The following is a 21,957-nucleotide window of genomic DNA, read 5'->3' as shown; positions in this document are numbered from 1 at the left end:
AATAAATAAATACATAGTAATAAAATAATTTAAAAATAATTTTGGTTTGAAAAATATGTGTGGGAGGATAATCCCTAGTGTGCCCAGTACTTGGCATGGACTTGTGGGAAATGTTCTGTTTGTTTCTTCACATGTACTATATCTCCTACAATAGATGTATAATCATTTGGTAAGAGGAGTTTAAAAGTTGTTTGGAGAAATAAGCAAATGGTGTTACCCTATGGATGAGAGCCTCTCCCAGCAGAGAGTGGCAGTCCCACCTCAGGCCCTGTTCAGAGTCCAGCCAATGCCCCCCACAACACACACCGAGGGCCCCAGAACCTCACCAGTTGTAGATTATCTGCCCCTGACGGCCACCATGGCGGTAGTTGTACAGAATGATGTAGCTGTCGCCTCCATAGAACTGTCCATATGTGGTAGGGTCCACGGGCACTTTGTTGGAGCCTTCAATTCTCCAGATCTGTAGGAGCAAAGCTGGGGTCAGATGCTGTGCAGCACCCCTACCCGCCAGCTCAGGCCAGCCAGGAAACCGCAGCGTGGTAGGTTGTGGTTAGACCATGGGATGAACCTTGGGCTCAGACTGGAGTTAAATAGTTTGCCCAACTCACAGAGCCACTAGGAGGCAGGGCTGGGACTCTTCGTCGGGGTTCCTATCCAGGACCCTCATACCATGCCCTGCCCCAGCGCATCTGTCCCTCACTGAGGATCATCAAGGCAGCTCCGAAGGAACGTAGCACAGTGAGAGGAGGAGTCAGACACAGACCCCAGATCAGACCCCACCCCCTTCTGGGCCATGAGATTTCAGACAACTGGCTTAACCGCTCTTGGCCTCAGTTTTCCCATCTGTAAAACGGGGATAATCATAGTACCTACCTCAAAATATTGTGAGGCTCAAATGGGTTTACTCATGAAAGTCCAGCACAGGGCCTGGCAGCTGCTCTTATTACATTAATTATTATTATTGTCTTACTAATATTACCATTATCTCTATCATTATTGATATGCCTGGATTCTTTATTTCTTTCTTTCTCTCTCTCTCTCTCTTTCTTTCTTTTTTTTTTTTTTTTTTTTTTTTTTTTTTTTTTTTTTTTTTTTTGAGACGGAGTTTCGCTCTTGTGGCCCAGGCTGGAGTGCAATGGTGCTATCTCTGTTCACTGCAACCTCTGCCTCCCGGGTTCAAGCCATTCTCCTATCTCAGCCTCCCGAGTAGCTGGCATTATAAGCGCCTGCCATCACTTCCAGCTAATTTTTGTATTTTTAGTAGAGACGGGTTTCACCATGTTGGCTAGACTGGTCTTGAACTCACAACCTCACGTGATCTGCCCACTTCGGCCTCCCAAAGTGCTGGGATTACAGGCCTGAGCCACCGGCTTGTCCTGCCAGGATTATATAGGTCACCTGCAGAGGCAGGACCATCACGAGGCGACCTCAGCGTGACCCCTGCTGGCAGGTCTCTGCAGTGCTCCGGTGACACCGCTTTTCCCAAGTGGTCATGAGGCCCGGCAGCGCCACCTGGTGGAGCTATGGAGACAGAGTCGTCCAAGTCCCGGGAAACAGAATCCCAGAATCTCTGGATTTTAAACATTCTTGAAGGTGATGGAGTGGGATGAAACCCCATTTTACAAGTGAGAAAGTGAAGCTCAAAGAGGTTATGTAACTCGCCCAAAGTCTCACAGGCAGGCTTCCAGGGATCTTAACACACCGCCCTACCCGGAGTATTTTCACTGCATTCTCCCCATCTACTGAAGCAATGAATGAATGCTAATAACACCAAACCAAAAACAATAACACATACAAATGAGCACTTTTACTATTCCTATCATTAAGAATGGAATCAAGTTTGCCTGAAGTGGATTCTACCTCCTAAACACCTCTCAACCCCATACCCCACTTCTCCTGATCTCCACTGTAACCCCTAGTTGCAAGCTCATCATCTTCTCCCCCCTAAACTATTAGAACAAGCTCCTCATAAGCTCTCTAACTTCGTCTTCCTGCCTCCAGCCCATTTTCTTAGTTTTCTCTTCATTTTTCTTTTTTTGTAATTGATTTTTTTCTTCTAATGATATCTGGGAATCATATTCCAACCCATTTTCACAGTGAGTTTCTAAAGCACATGGCCAGGTGCAGTGGCTCACACTTTTAATTCCAACATTTTGGGGGACCGAGGCAGAAGGATTGCTTGAGCCCAAGAGTTTGAAACCATCCTGGGCAACATAGCAACACCCTGTCTCTAATTAAAAAAAAAAAAAGATAAAGCATAGATCTGAGTCTGTTGCATTTCTGATTTAATAAAAAGAAAAATCCCTCACTAGCACCCACTGGTTAGAGAATCAAGTCCATGCCCTTGAAATTGACATTCAAGGCCCCTCCCTGAGGATGCCATCAGCACTAGCCCCCTGGGACAGCTCCCTCCTCCCCAAACATAGTGAGTCCCGCCTGGAATGCCCACCACTCTCCACTCTTCCCTTCTGGCAGCAAAGCCCTACTCCTACTCTGAGACCCCACCCAAGGGTCCCCATCTCCGTGCAGGCTGCTCTGACCAACCACCCCTGCTGCCCTTCCTGTGTCCCCACAATCCCCTGTGCTCCCTCCCATCTTCCACTGATCACACAGGTCTGTGGCTGTGGTCAGCTCCCCTCAGATCAGGCATTCCTCAGGGCAGGGTAGGACCAAGACACTTGGCCCAGGGTCTGATACACAGTAGGTGCTCAGGGTGCATTGGCTGTAAAAACTAAGTAACATCAAAGAATCTCAACTACCAGAATTGTGCAAGCCTCAGAGACAAATGTCCTCGGGGAAGCGAGAGGCAGTGCATGGGGAAAGTGAGGGAGGGGCCTGGACACACCCACCCACCCCCTAAAGGTACCTGTTTCTGGCCAGTGCCATCGTCATCCATGCCATGCTGGGCGGCCATAGCAGTGGAGGTGTGCAGGGTGGCAGCGTCAAAGGGCACCCGCTCCACGTTGGCGATGTGGCTGGAAAGGTAGGACAAGCCCAGGCCGTCTGTCTGGTCTGGGTCCCGCCAGTTCTTGAAGAACTGCTTGAACAGTGGGGTCTCACCACCCTCAGGAAGGACCGAGACCTGGGGAGGAGAGGTGGAGGAGCAGGATGTGGCTGGGCCGCCAGCAGGGGTTCCCAGGGGAGCCTCAGATACCCCATCCACACTGAGGGTGGGACACCCACCCTACTTTGGCCCATCCCCTCCAAACAGGACCCACCCCTTCCCATCCTACCTGGCCTCCAAGACTCACCTGGGTCTGCTTGGGGTAGTCCATCTTGGTGATGAAGTCGGAGGCTGTTTTGAGGGCAGCCTTCCTCTCCTCTGAGTTTGCCTGCTTGCCTGTCAGCAGCCAGAGGGGGTGACGGAGGGTTAGGGGCCCAGGATCCTGCTGCATCCTGACCTCCAATGGGCCAGGGGAAGGAGCAGCCAAACTTCCTTCCCTACCCTTCTTAGACTGTGGACAGCCAAGATCAGAGACCCCCCCCCGGAGCTAACCACTCACTAGAGCTCCTGGAGTCCAGCCTGGGGGCTGGCTGATGACACCAATCACAACACTATTGTGGTCCATTTACTGAGCATGTATTTTGTATTTAGAACTATACATAGATTAATCTACAAAACAGTCTCAAGTGATTAAAAAAAAGTTATCTTGTTTGAGTATCTATAAGGAAACTAGGGTCTTAGAGAGATTAAATTACTTGACCTAGGTCACTCAGTGGGTGAGAAGCTGCCACCCTGAGGACATTCCCATGTCAAGCCAGCTCCTGGCCAGGAGTGCTGGCTCTCAGTCCCCAGCCTTCCCACTGCCAAGGCCACGGTGCAGATCAGCTGGCCCAGGGCCCAAGGGGCCTAGAGAGTAATCACTGTAATAGTGTCTCTCTCTTTCTCCCCACTCTCTCCCTCTCTCTGTCCTCTTCCCCAGGATGAGCCTTAGTGAATCAGGGGAGGATACTGATGTGTCCTCTCAGAACATCTCAGGGCCTCTAAGAAACATCTGGGCCGACAATTTCCAAGAGAATTCCCACAAGATATCCAAAGAGTTTGTGAACTTCTAGCATAGCATTTCTCAACCCAGATCATCTTCATGAAAAGCCCCCCTGCCCTATAAATGAGCAAGTTAAAAGTCCTATGGTAAACAAACTTGTTGAACATTTTAAAATCCATTGTTGCCCGTAAACTTATTGGACCATACAGTTAGACGTTTTCTTTTTTTTTTTTTTTTTTGAGACGGAGTTTCGCTCTTGTTACCCAGGCTGGAGTGCAATGGCGCGATCTCGGCTCACAGCAACCTCCGCCTCCTGGGTTCAGGCAATTCTCCTGCCTCAGCCTCCTGAGTAGCTGGGATTACAGGCACGCGCCACCATCCCAGCTAATTTTTTGTAGTTTTAGTAGAGACGGGGGTTTCACCATGTTGACCAAGATGGTCTCGATCTCTTGACCTCGTGATCCACCTACCTCAGCCTCCCAAAGTGCTGGGATTACAGGCTTGAGCCACTGCGCCCGGCCCCCTGTTAGACGTTTTCTACATAATTTCTACAACATGCCAATTAACCTCTCAGAGAACTGACATTATAATCCACTTGGGAAACACCCATTTTAGCCCAGATTAGGAATCTGAGGCCCAGAGAGGGTAAGTAAAGTGCCTAAGATCACACAGTAGGTCAACTGCAAAACCAAGGCATCAGCCCAAGACTTCTGATTTCCATTGCACCCGGCGCCTCTACCACACTCCATGCTCCCCGAGAGCTGAGATCCTGGGAGCTGCAGGATATCCCACCCGAGGTCCTACAGGCCAGTTGGGACCCTTCCACTATCCCTAGTACCTTTCCAGACAAAGATTTTCCCGTCCTTCCCATGGTCCAAGATGAAGCAGTCCTCTGACCTCAGGGCCCCCTGGGCGAAGGGGTTCTCATCAGCTACAAGGGAGACGGACATGGTGCCTGCACCATTGGAGACCTGAGGGACGAAGCAGAGGGAAGCAGCACGTGAGTGGCTGTGGCTGCCCAGCCCTGGGACTTCCACCGTCTTGCCCCACCCCCCGCCCCAAATGGCACTGCAGAGTAACACCCGGGCTTTCTCTCGCACACATTTAGACCTTCTCTTTCCTTTTCTCCTTTGCCAGAACCACATCTGCTGACCTACCTTCAAGGGTAACACGGACTGCACATGGGAAGGGAGGGCTGGATAAAATGCAGGAACATTTAGGGAACTGGGTGCACAGTTTGCTGAAAATGTATTCTACTTCATCATTTAAAAAAAGAGAAGAGGCCGGGGGCAGCGGTGCACACCTTTGATCCCAGCACTTTGGGAGGCTAAGGTGGGGGGATGGCTTGAGCCCAGGAGTTCGAGACCATTCTGGGCAATATGGCAAGATCCCATCTCTACAAAAAATACAAGAAGCGGCCAGGCATGGTGGCGCTTGCCTGTAGTCCAAGCTACTTGGGAGGCTGAAGTGGGAGGGTCGCCTGAGCTTGGGAGGCCGAGGCTGCAGTGAACTGTGACTGAGCCACTGCACTCCAACCTGGGTAACAGAGCCAGGCTCTGTCTCGAAAATAAATAAGTAAATAGAAGAAAAGAAAAATAAAAGTAAAAAGAGCTAAATGCAATCTTGTATCCTGGATTGGAACCTGGAATGAAATACTCAGGAAATCCGATAAAGCCTATGGTTTAGTTCATAGTATTGAAGCAATGTTAATTTCCTAGTTTTAACAGATGTACCTGGTTATGCTAAGATGCTAAGGAGGAGCTGAGTGAATGGTATGTGGGAACTCTTTGGACTATCTTTACAATTTTTCTGTAAACTTAAAAATTATTCTAAAATAAAAAGTTCATTCAAGTTCAAAAAAAAGTATGTCTTACAAGATAAAATCCAAAGATTAAAATATCCAGTTGGCAAGGCTCTGGGTAAACAGACTCAAGATCCCCGGTGAGAGTTGTTCCACATTAACTGAGTACTTACTACTCTGTGCCAGTCACTGAGCTAAGCAATTTCTATAACTCACATAATTATAGAACCCATTTAATCCTTGCATATGATAGTTCTGTTACTATCCCCATCTCATTCACAAGGAAACCGAGGCACAGAGTGGTTAAGTAGCTTGCATAGCTAGAAAGTAACAGACCTGGAATTCAAACACAGGCAGTCTGACTCCAGAACCGGTATTTTCTTTTTTTTTTTTTTTTTTTTTTTGAGATGGAGTCTCATTCTTGTCACTCAGGCTGGAGTGCAGTGGCACACTCTTGGCTCACTTTAACCTCCGCCTCCCATTTCAAGCGATTCTCCTGCCTTGGCCTCCTAAGTACCTGAGATTACAGGTGCCCGCCACTGTGTCTGGCTCATATGTTGTATTTTTAGTAGAGACAGGGTTTCATCATGTTGGCCAGGCTGGTCTCGAACTCCTAACCTCAGGTAATCTGCCCACCTCAGCCTCTCAAAGTACTACGATTACAGGTGTGAGCCACCATGCCCAGCCCAGGACCAGTATTTTCAACCGCTGACTCATTCTTCAGCCTACGACCAGCAGCGCCTTGTCCAAGAACTTGTCCTAGTGCTATGCTGTATTTAGTACACCAAGAGGGACTATCTGCAATTGGAGAAGGTGAGAACATCCTAATGTTTATCAGTTAGGATTTGCGTAAATGCTTACATTCATAAAATTGAATACTATACAGCTGTTATAAAGGGTCAAGTTGAGATTTATTATCGAAAGATATTCCTGATCATGTTGACTGCAAAAAAAAGACAACAGAACAGCATGAATAGTTGGGATCCAGTTATATAAAATAGAAATGGCCGGGCACAGTGGCTCACGCCTGTAATCCCAGCATTTTGGGAAGCTGAGGCGGGCGGATCATGTGAGACCAGGAGATCGAGACCAGCCTGGGCAATATGGCAAAATCTTGTCTTTACAAAAAAACACAAAAGTTAGCTGGGCGTGGTGGCACACATCTGCAGTCCCAGCCACTCAGGAGGCTGAGGCGAGAGATCACTTGAGCCCGGTGGGCAGTGAGCTGTGATTGTGCCCCACTTCACTGCAGCCTGGGTGACAGAGCAAGACTGTCTCACAATAAAACAATAAAATATGGAAAATTAATTAGGCACAGAAAGCTGTGGTTGGACAAAGATGTGCTCTCTGGTGAGGAAGAGAGGCTGATTTTTTAACTGGATATTGTCATTTTTGAAATTAAAACACATTTTAAAAATAATGCTTTTTTTTAAACTAGTAAAATTACATGGAATTTTATTTTCTTTTTATATTTTTGAGTACTTTTTTAAACAATAAACACATATTACTTCATAATCAGAAAACAATAACACAGTAGTGTTTCTTGGCAGTGGTGGTAATCGACATCCCGATTTCGTTGCTGTTTTACTGAAAATGCTTGGGGAACAACATGAGATGATTGAGCTTCCTCCCAGAGCTCAGCCAAGAGAGTTCCTTAGCTGGAGCTAAGCCTCCATTCAGTTGTGAAAATCACAAGGGAGAAATTATAAATGAAGTCATTAACCATAACCCACACCCCCAACCTTCCTACATACACACCATTTCTGTAGTGTTTCCCCAAGTATTTTATAAGCTATTTTCCCGTTCTTTTTCTCTGTGGACTCCCAGAAATTCTGCAAAGTCGACCATTCTGCTCTTCTTCCCACTTTACAGACTAGGAAACGGAGACTCAGAGAGACCCTGTGTACGAGCATGACACAGATGTGTCCAGAGTTGATCGTATGCTCTTATTCTTAGTGCAGGAAAGTGAAGGAAGTACACGAGCATCCACTGGAGACATGAGAAAGCCGAGGCCCCCTCCAAAGGGGCGCTTTGCTCAAGATCCCACAGCAGTGGAGTGGGGAAGACCAGCTCTTCCACCTCCCTGTCCTGACCCCATGCACAGGCAGACAGTGCGTCTGGTGCTCACCTTGTAGAGTTTGGCCAGCTTGCGGTTGGCGGCATCCTCCTTGGCTGTGTCCTCGGTACCTGCGGGCAGATTCGGCTTGGGGCCCAGCACCTGTAGGAGATGGAGAGATGGAGAGGAAGGGTGGCTGTGAGGAAGGGGCCGGGCTCCTGAGATAGCTCACAGGCAGGCAGAGACCACACAGGCATCCACCGTGACCCTCTCCGTGGGGTCTGATCTCCTCCAGAGACATCCTGCGTCTGCTCACATGTACAGATCCATTCATCAGAGGTCCCTTCCACCTTGTCTCCCAGAGTCAGACACTCCAGGAGAACACCCCTGCTCCTCTGCCTCGAGACAGCCCTTCAGATATTCCGTCTACCGGCTAATTGTGATAACTACAGCTATTGAGCACCTTCTGCCACGTGCCTTTAAAAGATCTCACTGCATCTTCGCATCCAGGCCCAGAGGCACAGATTATCACTCTTACCTTACAGAAGGGGAATCTGAGATCCAGAGAGATGAATTCACCTACCCACACAGCTATTAGGTGACTAAGCCAGAATCTGAACCTCCATCCCTGTGGCTTCAGAGCCTATTTTCACTTCCACTGTACCCCTCCAAGCTATGGTTGGTATCCAGGTCCCTTCCCTTAATAATAATCACCCTGCTGCTCACTCCAGAAACTGGAATTGGATACCCCAAGGGAAGCAGGAACCAAGTGGCATGAAGCAGAGCTCATGGTTTCCTCCTTTTCTTGGTGAATCTTGCCTCTATTGATATATCCTCAAAACACAGTGGCTGGCAATCCCATCATGTGACTAAATGGGCCAAAAACTACCAGGAATAGTCAGAAGAGGAAAGAGGGGATTGGGGCTCAGGGGTATCTTTCTGACCTTGTTCTAGCACCAAGCTGGCCCTCAGGGGATGCTAGGAAACCATCCTCCTTAGCTCCGGCAGAGGACCTGGCCCTCCCTGCTGGAGAATGTGGCTCATACTCCCAGCACAGGCTTGAGTTCCAGTCCCACCCCTCAGGAGAGTCTTGGAGTTACATAGGGAACTGATCTCCCTCGCTCCCTAAAGTGATCAGGTTTGATGGAAAAACAGCCTCAAAAGCAAGGCGGGGCCAGCATGGTGACTGAGGCCTCTAATCCCAGCATTTTGGGAGGCTGAGGCAGGTGGATGGCTTGAGCCCAGAAGTTGGAGACCAGCCTGGGCAACATGGCAAGACCTCATCCCTTCAAAAAAATTCAAAAATTAGCCTTGCGTGGTCCCTCGCTTGTGGTCCTAGCTGCTCGGGAGGCTGAGGCAGGAGGATCACTTGAGCCCAGGAGGTTAAGGCTGTAGTGACCTATGATGGCAACCCTGTGCTCCAGGCAACAGTGAGTGAGACCCTATCTCAAAAACCAAAAAACAAAAATAATAAACTAGTTTAAAAATAAAAAGGCAGGGTAGAACAGAAGTTATTTTTTCCTCAAATTGCCTACTGCAGAAGAAGGTCATGAGCAGCCTGTCCCCATGCCCACCCCAGGCGCACCCCACAGGCACCTGGAGCATCGCCTCGGGCTCGGTGCCCTCCTCAGACACGTGCACTCGGGCCCGGCCACTCCGCTCGTTGTCTCGGATGCCCTTGGACACCTGTGTGGCCTTCAGTCTTTCATACCGGTTGCTGTTGGAACCGCACCACTGGTGGATGTCCTGGAAGACACAGACCCAGGAAGTCAGTGCCCCGCCCTCCTACAAGCCCCGCCCAGTGACAGGTGCATGTGCTGTGCAGGTGCACCTTGTTCTGCGCTTGCCCAGGTGAAGGCTGGCAGAGTCTGCACACGTGCAGTATTCACATGCAATTAGGCGTGATCCGCATACACCACGGGATGGGAGTGCAGGTCTGAGGATATGAATTTTTTCACAGGTACAACTACATCTAGAATGTGTACAAAGATGTTTGCCTGCTGAAGGGAATATAAATTGGTACACCCATTTTGGAAAACCATTTGGCCACAGCCAGTAAAGCTGAGTATACCTATCTCCTACGACCCCGCAATCCTACCTCTAGGAATATACCTGACAGAAGTGCATTTCTACGTCCACCAAGACTTGTGCAAGAATGTTCAGAGTAGCACTGCCTGGAATAGCCCAGATCGGAAGCCACCCCAAGTACCCGCCTTCAACATAAAGGATACACAAATTGTGGTACACCCACACAACTGAATCTTCCACAGCAAGGAGAATGAACAATCTACAACTAAATGCAACAATACAGATGCATCTCAGAGATGCAATGTGGAGCAAAAGAAGTCAGACCTAAAAGAGCAAGGTTCCATGTCTGCAAAGTTCAGAATCAGCAGAGCTCATCTGTGCTGTCGAGAAAGTTCAGGATGATGGCTGCCCTGGGGGGTGAGGGCAATGAAAGGGGGCAACAGGGGCCTTCTGGGGTCTGGGGAGATTCTGCTTCATGATCTGTGTTATGTGATGTGTTTGACTTGTGTAATCCATCAAGCTGTACTGTACACTCAGGATTCACACACTCTTCTGTGAGCCTATGATGCTTTAAGAAAAAGTTTACACTAAATCAGGGCGTGCTCGTGTTTGCACAGACATTAGCCACAGGTGTATATGCGTATGAGCTTTGGGGTAGACTGGCCATGTCTTTGCAGGTCTGTGCTCACAGGGATTTGTGAGGCGAGTGTGTACAAAGCATCACACATCTGTAAGGTGGGCCTGGGTAAGGGAGTCCCACACTCCTTGTCATAGGTCATGTGCATGGGCAACTACATGCATGACACACACATGCGGGACCTTAACATACCCAAGTACCCATGTGTGGGCATTTATTACGGTGCATCTGTGTACATCTGCTGGGCAGGAGTCTATAGTGTTTGTTCATGACCGTTATGCATTTATAAGCATGTAAAAAAGGACACAAGATGTCCATATAAGCAGATGTCAGGAAGTGTATATGTCAATCAAAGCCCAAGTACAGACTACATCCATGGTGTGTACCAGATTTCTGGGCTTGAGTCCACATTTGTGGAAGTCTTTGCATACACACATAACTGTACATGGGCCTCTCCGACTCTTGCACAATGCTGGTCCCTGTGGTTTGCACATCTGTGTCTATGCATTTGTTCACGTGATATACCCAAATCCCTAGAGTCAGGCCTGGCCAGGCCAAGAGCACCTCAGTGGCTCCTGGAAAAGGGGAAAACAGGACTCACGTTGCCCAGGTCCAGGATGAAGCAGTCACCATTGTTGAAGCTGTCCCAGGACACAGGCACCTCAGTGGCACGGACCACACGCCGCCCTTTGACCTGGAAGAGTCTCTGCACTACCACCTCGTTGGGTACCACGTGCTTGAATCCCGATGCCACACCTCCTTTCTGTGGGGCCAAAGAGACAGCATTAGCCCAGCGGAGAGGGCCCAGGGAAGCCAATATGGGAGAAGGGGATAGAATTGAGGTGAAGGAAATTCTGGCCTGTGGACCCGTGACTTTCCAGAAACAATGATCTCAGTTAACTCAGAACTTTCATATCCATTATCTTGTTTGAGACTGCAACATTCTTATGTCTATTGCAGAGAAGGAAACTAAGGTTCAAGAAAGGAATAACATTTGCCCAAGGCCACACAGCTAAGAAGTGAGAGATTCCCTACCCACTGCATCTTTCTGTCACCCCTTTGAATCCCATACTCCACTAACAAGGACACCTGTAGCCACTTCCCCATATCAAAAAACGGTAACAATTCCTTTCTCAAAACCAGAATTTTCCAAAGGCACACTAGTTCCCTAAGACATTCTGCAAGGAAAAAATTCCATGGTAAAATAAGCATAGGGAATGCTCCTCACTCACCCTCCCTGGCTGTTACACAATGCACATGTACATAACAAAGGCTCTGCCAAATCCTGTGGTGAACACACCTGCTTGCCTTTTGTTTTACACAGCACTTCCCTGCCTTATTGAATCAAGAACTACTTGTCTTTATTTCTTTCCCTTTCTTTCCTTGTTTTCCTTCTTTCCTTCTCTTTCCTTCTTTCTTTCCTTTTCTTCCTTATTTTCTCTCTTTCTCTTTTTGTTTCTCTCCTTCATTCCACTCTCTTTCTTTCTTTCAACAGAGCCTCACTCTGTCCCAGTCTGGGTATGATCACAGCTCACTGTAACCTCAAACTCCTGGACTTGAATGATCCTCCCATCTCAGCCTCTCAAGTGGCTAGGACTACAGGCATGAGCCACTGCACCCAGCTTATTTAATTTAATTTAATTTTATTTTATTTTAGACATGGGTCTCACTAGGCTTCTTAAGCTGGTCTTGAACTCCTGACCTCAAGCGATCCTTGGATGCTAGGATTACAGGAGTGAGTCACTGAACCCAGCCCAAGAATCCCTTTTCTCCACCATATCCTGCCTCCAGCTTGAGTGTTCTGCAAAAGCCACTTTGAGAGGTGCTAATCCAAATCTTTCTCATCCTTCAAGGCTCTCTGGGCAGTCTTCCTAGATTGTTCCAGCACACACCACACTTCTCCTTCCCCCTACGGTACCACAGCAACTCCCACCCAGCGGTGCCTTCACAGCAGCTGTGGGTAAGGGACAGGTGTCCTGCCACAACAGTGCTGGATGGCTTTGGGGAAGTCACTTACTTTTTCTGAGCTTCAGGCCTCTCCTTTCTGAAGTAGAGACAAAAGCTCCTGCTTCCTGACACTCTGACATCATTACTGCACCCCAGAGCAGGGCGTTCGGGAGAGCTTCCCTGCTGCAGTCACAAATGCCCTCACTCAGGAGCAAGCCAAGGAAAGTCGGCTGGGCTTCCCTGTGAACAGTCCCCAGCTCCATGCCCCGGAGTTCTCAAACCAGAGTTGGAAAGGTCCTTCTAGAGCACCCCACTTTATCCGTGGCAAACTGAAACCCAGAGAAGTGAAGTGACTTACTCAAGGGCGCTCAGCAAGCGTGTGGCCACGCCAAGGCTGGAAACCTTGTTTCCTCCTCCCAACTGGGTGCTTATCTCCCTGCTCCACACATGGGGGTGGAAGCAGAGTGCTTCCACTCAGGCCAGCAGGCAGCCGCCCCATCTAGGGCCCCTCAGTCCACTGTGCTAAGTCTAATTCTAGCCACGCAGACTCAAGGAGGGCAAGCAGCAAAAGGAGTCCATCAACACTGGGTCCTGTTATGTCTTCCCGTAGTGACCAATATCCTTAATTGTGACATGATGATGCCCACTGTGCCAGGCATTCTTCACGCACTGCCTGCAAGGGAGGCTTCATTGCCCCATCACACAGATGAGGACAATGGGGCCCACAGGTGAGGGGACTTGCCCAAAATCTTACAGATGGTAGGTGGTAGATCTAGAATTCAAACGAGGCATGTCTGAATCTGTAAGATCCACATTCTTCTTTCAATATCAAGTTTTCTTCTTTTTTTTTTTTTCTTTTGAGACAGAGTCTCTCTCTGTCACCCAGGCTGGAATGCAGTAATGTAATCTCAATTCACTTCAGCCTCCGCCTCCAGGGTTCCAGCGATTCTTGTGCCTCAGCCTCCCAAGTAGCTGCGATTACAGATGTGCACCACCATGCCAAGCTAATTTTTGTATTTTTTTGTCGAGACAAAGTTTCACCATGTTGGCCAGGCTGATCTCAAACTTCTGACCTCAAATGATCCACCATCTCAGCCTCCCAAGGTGCTGGGATTACAGGCATGAGCCACCGCACCCAGCCTTATAAAATAATTCTTGACATCAAATTATTGCAGCCGTGAGTTTCCTGATCAATTAACTCCTCTAATTTTACTGGTCTAGGAAATTACTATTGGAAAGATTAATTAACAAAAATAAATTAAAGCAAGCTCTTAGAAGACAATAGTGGATCCACGAGAGCAGGGGAAAGAAGCTTTTTGAAGTTTTTCCTGCTTTTGACTCTAATCTTCAGCATTGGCTGTTGCTTTCTAGGGTCTAATCATTAGGTGGACAAGATTGGCATCAAATTATTTGAACAAAATTCTGTAGGATAAATGTGGTGGGAAACCTGGCAAGAGCCAAGGCAAGGGTCAGAAGACTCAGTATGTTCTCATGTAAATATAGAATTAGAAAAGAATTAGAGATATAGTCACACAGTTATTCCTATATGTAATCACATAGGAATCACATATATTCCTATATATAATCACATAGGAATCACATATATTCCTATATATAATCACATAGGAATCACATATATTCATATGTAATCATAAATATATACACATATATAATCCTATAATCTTTAATCTTACTAATAAGTTTCAGGTCAAGAACTATGGGACTGAAGTGGCACTGGAAAAGAGGTGACCCTAGGACAAGATGCTCTAAGTCCTTTGTCACGCCCGCATAAGGGGCAGGTGCAGTGTCAATATTCTCTCAATATCAGGTTTTCTCCTGTCGGCTGTGCGACAGTGTCAGTGCTGTGAAAGCTCCCCCCGTTTAGCCATCTAGGGAAGGAGACATACAAGATGGCTGAGACATCTCCTTCCTCAGGGGAGTGAGGAGAAAACTGCTCTCCAAGCTCTTGTGGTCGGCCTGACGGCTGTTAGGGACACCCACAGACATCCGGGGACTTAATTGTCTCTGTGTGGTGCTGTGCTTCAGCAGTCACATGCCACGGCTACTTTGAAGTTCTGCTTCAGCACCTGGTTCCTCTTTTTCTTAGAAGATAAGAATTAGTAATAGTAACATAAATCTTAGTGACCTTGCTACTTCTTAACAAGTATGAAAAAAGTGCTGACGCCTTAGGTTCTCCTCGCCTTGGCTTCTACAAAGTTTTGGGCCCCCTATCTCCAAGACACTTGATTTACCTGACCCTATCACTGACCACCATCACCTCATCCCACCTGCCCTGCCCCTGCCTTGTACTCAATAAAAATCAAAGCGTCCAGGGGCCACTGGACAGGGCTCCGTGCTTTGGGTAACAGTGGACCCCTGGGCCCAAACTCTGTTTTCTCTTTCTCGGCGTCTTGTGTCTTTTATTTCCAGTTTCTCGTCTCCACACCTGCAGAGAGGGACTCAAGGGACCCTGTAGGGCTGGACCCTATAGATAAATTGTTTTAAAAGCCACTTTCCAAATTAAAATGATTACATATATCTGTGTCCGTCTACATACATTCAGAGAGAGAGAAAGAAATTAGCCACTATATGATCTATATCTTCAATGGTAGAATCATGTTTGGGGGGCCTTTTATTTTCTAGAACCTATATTTCTGTAATGTTTGACATTTTACAATAAGCTTATATTACTCTCATAGTCAGAAGAAGGGGGAAGAAAGCAATGAAGATTTATGTGAAAACTAAAGTTAAACAGTTTCTAAAACAAAGAAAAATGAATTGATCAGGGTTGGTCCCCTCCACCCTCTAAACTCAGAGCTTCTTATCTACGAAATTGGAGGGAGGGGGGGACAGAAAGGTTCCAGTGATTCTGTGGGTTCCCAATTGCGTTTCTCAGGTCCAAGGGCTCCCAGGACTCTGCCCAGGCCAGATTCCATTTGAACAATGGGTTTCAAATAACCCAACCCCAGGGAGTCTCCAGGGTTCAGTCCAAAAATGAGGGCCTGGGGAGTGGGAGGAGGAGGGCAGGGAATCTAGGGATTCGGAACTCTCCTGCAGTACAGTGACCTAAGGATCTGAAGGTCACAGAACAAGAGGGCCAAGCCACAAGTCAGCCCTTTCTAGTGGCTCGCTGTCCCCTCCCTGCCCCTTCTCACACTCCGAGGACAGAATTGGCTCAGAGGAAGAGGCTTTCACAGGAACAAGTCTTGCATAACAAGCCCTGCTCCTCGGGGATCTATAATTGATGAGGGCGCCAGGGCGAGAACCTTGGGCTGGACCTGCCAAGTGCGGGGGCAGCCTGAGGACTTGCAGAAGGTGGTAAACAGGGCCAGCCCTGGGCCTCCCATTTGCACCAGGAGCCAGCGTCTTTCAGGACGGAAGCCCCAAATCTGGGCCCAGCTGGAGCTTCCCTTGGGTGTGATCCAAGGACACCCTGGAAAATCATCTGGTGGTGAGGGAGCCAGGCCATCCAAGCAGATCACAGGGCACATCCGAGCTAGCATCAAAGATCAGGGACACAAATGTCTGCTGTGAGCCAGGTCTGTGCTAGACCCTTCACACATGGTTTTGCACCCTAGTCCAATCACTAGCTGTGTGACCTTGGACAAGTTGCTTGACATCTCTGTGTCTTGGTAGCCTCATTTATAAAATGGTGCTAACAAGTAACTACCTATTAGGGTAAAATCAGTTAAATGAGTGAAGCACCCAGAAGAGTCCCTGACACACAGAAAGTAATAGATAAGTGTTCAATGATAAGTACCTTTTACCAGCTGTGTGAACTTAGGCAAGTTAGTTTACTCCTCTGAGCCTCAGCCTCCTCATCTATGAAATGGGAACATTACCCACTCTAAAGGCTATAGGGAGAATTAAATGAGTAGCCAAGGCTTAACATATGGTAGGGATTCTTATCCTTATTTACCCCTAATAATCTGGGAGCCAATGACCTGCTATGCAACATTCTTTGACCTGGAAAATCACCCTTCCTGTGTACATGAGAGCTCTCATATTTGTAACCATGTTAGACTGTTGGGTTATGCCCTAAGAAACGGTGACTAAGACAAGATAGATTAGCAGACACCTGCTCCTCTGTCTCATCCCTGAACCCCTCCCAGAGCCAAGCACTCCCTGGGATCCCACCTGTCACCCCATCACTGGGAGGCAATAGATTGGCTCTTCATGAGCCTGCTAGTCTCCCCAACCCCTCAGGACACTCTCAAGGGCAGGGACCCACCTTCCTCACCTGGGCATCCCAGCACCCAGCACAGGGCCTGACGGAGTTAAGGGAACACAAGCCTGCGTTTGAATACAGCGGCCTCTCTGAGCCTCCAGCCTCATCTATAAAATGGAATTGGAATTACTTACCTCCCAGGACAGTTATGAAGCTGAAATGAGATAACCTACATTCCCAGCACGTGTCTGCCACAATGTAGCAACAATGAGCAGATGCAGCTGTTATTGAGGTTCAGTAAATATTTGTTGAATGAATGATGAATGGGGAATGAGTGAGAACACCTGCCCAAAGATACGTGACTTGCCCAAAGTCTCACAGCAATTACAGGAGGTGGCCTTGCAACCTGAATCCCAGTCTCTGATTCCTGGGCAAGTGTTCTTTCCACTTCTTGCTCCAGAAATTGCAAAGACCTGGTCCTTCTCCAGCTCAGAGGCCTGGCTCCCAAACTTCTTCCCTCTCCTTCTGCAAGGCATCAAGGCCCCAGAAAGGGCTGTGGCAGGAAGGCAGAGCTGGGCGACTCAGCAGGAGGAGCTCAGTGCAAGGGGAAACTGGCACACAGAGGGCTGGGCAGACTCCAGGGAATCCAGCCCAGCCCCGCCCAGCCCTGGACTGTGGTTCCCAACATGTTGGCCGTTGCTATCTGAGTTTCATTGGCACTTTCCCATCATTCAATCTCTTATGCCTCACCAGGGCAGACAGGGTCACCATTCCATTGACACAGATGATCCTGAGGTCCAGAGAGGAACAGTGACTTCTCCAAGGTCACACAGCACATCAGCAACACAGATAGGCTTGAGCCCTACCCTAGGACCCAAGCCTTGGTCCTAGGCTTGACCAAGGACCCTGGTCATTAGGGATATGTAGGTTTAGTGGAAAGAATGCTGAGAGTCAGGACATATGGGTTCTAGTCCTGGGTCTGGCACCAATTTGCTGTGTGACTCTGGGCCAATTGCTTAAGCCTTTCTGTTTCTCAGTTCCCTTTCTCCCCCAGTAAAATGAGAGATTTGGACTCTGACATTAAGGCCCACCTGGTTCTGAAGGCCTGTGATCCCCCTTTATTTCCTGACCAAAGAAAACCCCAGCTTTGTAAAACTACAGTGTTCCCAGAGCCCTTCCAGACAGCCAAGCCCCATGCAAGGCATTTCCCAGCCACCCCCGCACCGAATCCTCTCCCAGCCCTGCAGGGCTGGTACGACTGGCTCTCAGGTAACCAGAGAGGAAAGGGCGGCTCAAGGAGGTCAAGTGGCTTGTAGGAAGTCACTGGCATATTAGGGTACAGTCCCTTGGAGCTCCTGGCTTGGCTTTGCTCAGCCCCACCTGGCTAGGAGCTTGAGAAAAGAGCTCTGTCTTGGTACAGACTCTTAAGAGTTCAAGTTCAAAGGGGATTCTAGTGAACAGAAAGAGGGATGTGACTAACAGTGCTCTATCAGACACCTAACACGGGGTCCTCTGTTGGCAAGGACCTAAGAATTAAGGGGTACAGGAACAGGACTAGGCCAAAGCCCCCCAGGGCCTGCAAGGACTGGATTTTCACCTCTGGCCCACTCCTCACTATTGGGGCCAGGAAGACAACACTATGAAGTTATGTGGAATTTTCTTCTCCCCATTTTAACATAAGGAACCAGAGGCTCAGGAAAGCAGTGTGATTTGTCCAAGCTCACACAGCTAGCAAGAAACCAGATGTAAACCCAATGGTGGTTGACTCCAAAGCCTGACCTCTGATGGCTCTGCCCATTGCATCACAAGGTCAAAAGACAGATGGGCCTGAGTGAGCCCTGTTACTGGTGCATCTGTCCATACTGCTCGAGCATGGCGGGGCCTAACCCACCTTGTACTTCAGGCCAGACTTGAAGTAGCCTAGGAAGGTGGCAGACTCGAAGCCCTGGACCTCGCGGTGTTGCACGGCACGGCCATTCAGGTAGTCATCCAGCTGCACGGTAAAGATGGCGGCCGCTCCACTCTCATCCTGGCTGCACTCATTGCCTAGGGGACATCAGAGCAGCATGAGCCTGGCTTCCCAGAAGTATCCCAGACCCCTGGGGAAGAGCAGGAGGAGGAGGAACCCCAGCACTGCCCTGGCCTAGCTATAGAAGCTGAGCAAGATCTTACTTTCTGTGAGCCTCAGTTAATTCATCTGTATAATGGGATGATGGACCTCATTTTTCTCTGAGGGTCTTCCCAGCTCTGTCACATTCCTCCACGCTCATTCTCTGCCCTCCTGAGCATGAACTCGGGACTGGGAGCATCAGCTCAATTCACAGATTAGGAAACTGAGGCTCAGCAAGGGGGTAGGACTTATAGCATCACACAGCAGAGGTGTGACAGGGACTCCGGGCTACTGACTCTGAAGGGCAAACTGGGGAGTGCCCGGAGCTGGGCCAGGGAGGTTGTTGGAGGGGTCCAGGGTCTCCAATTCACCCACAGTTCTAAGTGCCATAGTAAAGTGTCTAACCCTCGCAACATTCCTGTGAGGTAGTGCAGAGCTATCATCACGTCCACTCCACAGGGACATCAAGTGACTTGCCAAAGGGCAGAGACAGACCACAGGCTGGAGCAGAGCAGGAGTGTGAACTCCACCAGGCTGGCTCTAGAGTCTAGGGGCATGAACCACTAGCCAAGAGCCTGGGGCATACCAGTTGCTCGATAATAAGTTCCCTTCCTGGGGACCACGCCTCAAAGATCTGCACTGTTCAGAATGGGGGCTGGGGCGGGGCTGGGCAGGGCCAGCCTTACCCAGCCAGTAGTGGAGGTCGTACTGCAGATTCCCGTTCCTCAGCTGCACTGTCTTCAGGATGACATATGCATCGCCTGTGAAGAAGTCTCCGTAAAGGTTGGTGGGCACAGGCACCAGATCGAACTTCTCCACACGCCAGATCTGCAGGCCGGGCTCCTTCCCTGCTTTGAGGAACTCGGGGTGTTCCACCACCATGCTGCTGGGCTGGGAAGAGACAGGGCAGAGCCTGAGCGGGGGCATGGGTCCTAGCAGGGAGGGACCCCAGGCACGAGGGAGGGTGGTTTCTAGCACCAAGAGCATCTCACTTGAGCCTCCTGCTCTCCCAATGCCACAGGCAAGCCTACCCCTTCTGAGTGCCCTGTCTCAATGAGTCAGCAAACAGGGCAAGAGTTTTATGCTTCAAATCCTGTATCACAGCTAGCATCTATCTCTCCTACTCCACCTGCCATTGGCTTTTTCTGGTGATGGAGGGCACAGAGGGCTCAATTTCCCTGTTCCCTTCTTTTCTTTTTTTATTTTTTGAGACAGAGTCTCACTGTGTCACCCAGGCTGGAGTGCAGTGGCTCGATTTCGGCTCACTGCCACCTCCGCCTCCTGGGTTTAAACCATTTTTGTGCCTCAGCCTCCCGAGTAGCTGGGATTACAGGCATGCACCACTACGCCTGGCTAATTTTGTAGTTTTAGTAGAGATGGTGTTTCACCATGTTGGTCAGGCTGGTCTTGAATTCCTCAGGTGATCCACCCACCTCGGCCTCCCAAAGTGCCGGGATTACAGGCGTGAGCCACCACACCCAGCCTCCCTTCTTTTCTTATTGCCAATTGGATGTGATAATTGAGGCACAGAGAGGTGAAGGGACTCTGCCAGGGACCTCCAGCTAGGAAACAGCGTAGTAGGGATTGCCCCAGGCTTCAAGATCACAAGCTCTGGGAATATGGGTAGACCCCTTAGATGGCAATAGTAAATCTAGGGGTTCTTAGGGTCTCAGCTTGGTCCCTTCCAGCATCTTCAATGGCTACTACAACTAACGGGCTCTCTGAGAGCTCATTATCCAAACCCAATCTGCAGATAGAAAAACTGAGGCTCAAAGAGGGGAGGGGACTGACCCAAGGTCACACAGCCTGTTTGCTTTTGCTCTTTGGAAGTGGAAAGATTCCCAGCATGGGGCCTGGCATACAGCAGGCACTAACTCTGTGCACGCTAAATGGGTGCATTTGCAAACCTCGGCAAGCCCAGCTGATCCTCCTGGAGCCTACGGGAGCCCCCTCTCCTCTCTGCACCCATCCCTATCATACCCTCAAGAAGGGTCCAAATGGTTGAGCCCAAGTGGCCTCCTGCGCTGTCTGCCTCCTCCCTCCTGCCCCACAACACCCCACCCGCAAATTTCATTTCTTGGAAGAGGAGAAGAGGATGCACCGGGGTCTGCAGGAGGCTGTTGGAGATGAGGTGGTTAAGGATGGAGAGGCAGTTAGACATGCACTGGGGCTAGGGCTGGGGCTGGGGCGGACGCAGGAGGGTTAGGCTGGAGTCAAGGACAAAAATCAGCAGGTGCAGGTCACCTCTGGCCGGAGAAGAGATCTGGTGGGAGTAAAAGTCAGAAGGGAAAAGTCAGAGAAACCATGCGGGGAGAACTCAGGCAGAAGGGTGAAAAAAACACAAGGGAAACAGGGGAGAGGAGTTGAAACCAGACGAGACAGGGAAGACAGCAGAAAGGAGAGAAGAAATAATAGTAATGACCACAGCAGACAGACGTGGGATCATACAAGAAAGAAGGAAATACTGGGAAAGGAGAAAGAGCAAATGCGAACAAGGAATTGGAAAGGGAAGAAGACCTCGGAAGAGAAAGGAGAGAAGTGGGGCAGACAGAAGAAATCAGAGAAGGAAAAGGAGAAATCAGGAGGCAGGAGGTAAGATGTCAGACGGGGACAAAGGAAAAGAAATCCGGCCACAGTGAGGTTAGCCTACTGGGAGGGAACAGCCAGAGCCCCGAGGCTCCCACCCTCATCTGCGAGCCAGAGCCCCGGAAGCAGCAAGAGATACTTACAAAGCAACAAAACAGTTTTTCCATTCTAGACCTGAATTACTCCCCTTTTCCTAGCGCTGTATCTGCAAGAACTTACAATAGAGAATTACTCCGGGAGCCCCGGGACCCCCCGGGCACTCACCCGCACCTCGGGCGCCTGAACCCGGGGCGCCCGCGCCTGGGACGTCCCCCGCGACGGAGTGGCCGCACGGACCTGCGGCGACAGCGCGCACAGCGCCAGGACCAGCGCGCAGAGCAGCGCGGGCGCGGGGCGGTGTGGAGCCATGGTGGCAACAGCGGCAGAGGACCCAGTCGGCAGCTGTGGCCTTGGGTCGCCGACCTTAAGTAGCCGTCCGCCCAGCCAGCCCAAGCCGGGGACCGCCCCACAGGGAGGGCGCGGGGCGGGGATCTGTCCCGGATCTTGAAGACATCTGGTTTCCCACCGGGATCAACCCGACAGGGCGCGGCAGCCCCTGCACCCCAGCTCTGGGGCGGAGACTCAGCACCAGCACAGGG

General features: G+C 49.6%; 1 protein-coding gene across 8 annotated transcripts in view; it reads right to left on the bottom strand.

Moving 5' to 3' along the window:
* GSN (gelsolin) overlaps positions 1–21,957 on the bottom strand; it is a 63,815-nt gene that overhangs the window by 11,052 nt on the left and 30,806 nt on the right. For 4 of the 8 annotated variants that reach the window (XM_017503317.2, XM_017503318.2, XM_017503319.2 and 1 more), the window contains 9 exons: positions 19,420–19,624; positions 18,515–18,669; positions 11,110–11,271; positions 9,440–9,589; positions 7,916–8,005; positions 4,825–4,957; positions 3,252–3,340; positions 2,867–3,082; positions 327–460 (listed from right to left, as the gene is read on the bottom strand). In XM_017503317.2, coding sequence (XP_017358806.1) covers positions 327–460; positions 2,867–3,082; positions 3,252–3,340; positions 4,825–4,957; positions 7,916–8,005; positions 9,440–9,589; positions 11,110–11,271; positions 18,515–18,669; positions 19,420–19,615 — 1,325 coding nt within the window. In that variant the 5' untranslated portion in view covers positions 19,616–19,624. Of the gene's footprint in view, positions 1–326; positions 461–2,866; positions 3,083–3,251; positions 3,341–4,824; positions 4,958–7,915; positions 8,006–9,439; positions 9,590–11,109; positions 11,272–18,514; positions 18,670–19,419; positions 19,625–21,462; positions 21,534–21,583; positions 21,797–21,957 lie in introns of those variants that run through there. The other 4 variants (XM_017503316.2, XM_037729518.1, XM_037729519.1 and 1 more) reach the window with 2 other exon arrangements.

This window comes from Cebus imitator, unplaced genomic scaffold (genome assembly GCF_001604975.1).
Source record: "Cebus imitator isolate Cc_AM_T3 unplaced genomic scaffold, Cebus_imitator-1.0 Scaffold309, whole genome shotgun sequence".
Lineage (NCBI taxonomy): Eukaryota > Metazoa > Chordata > Mammalia > Primates > Cebidae > Cebus > Cebus imitator.
This window is presented reverse-complemented; position numbering and strand designations above follow the sequence as displayed.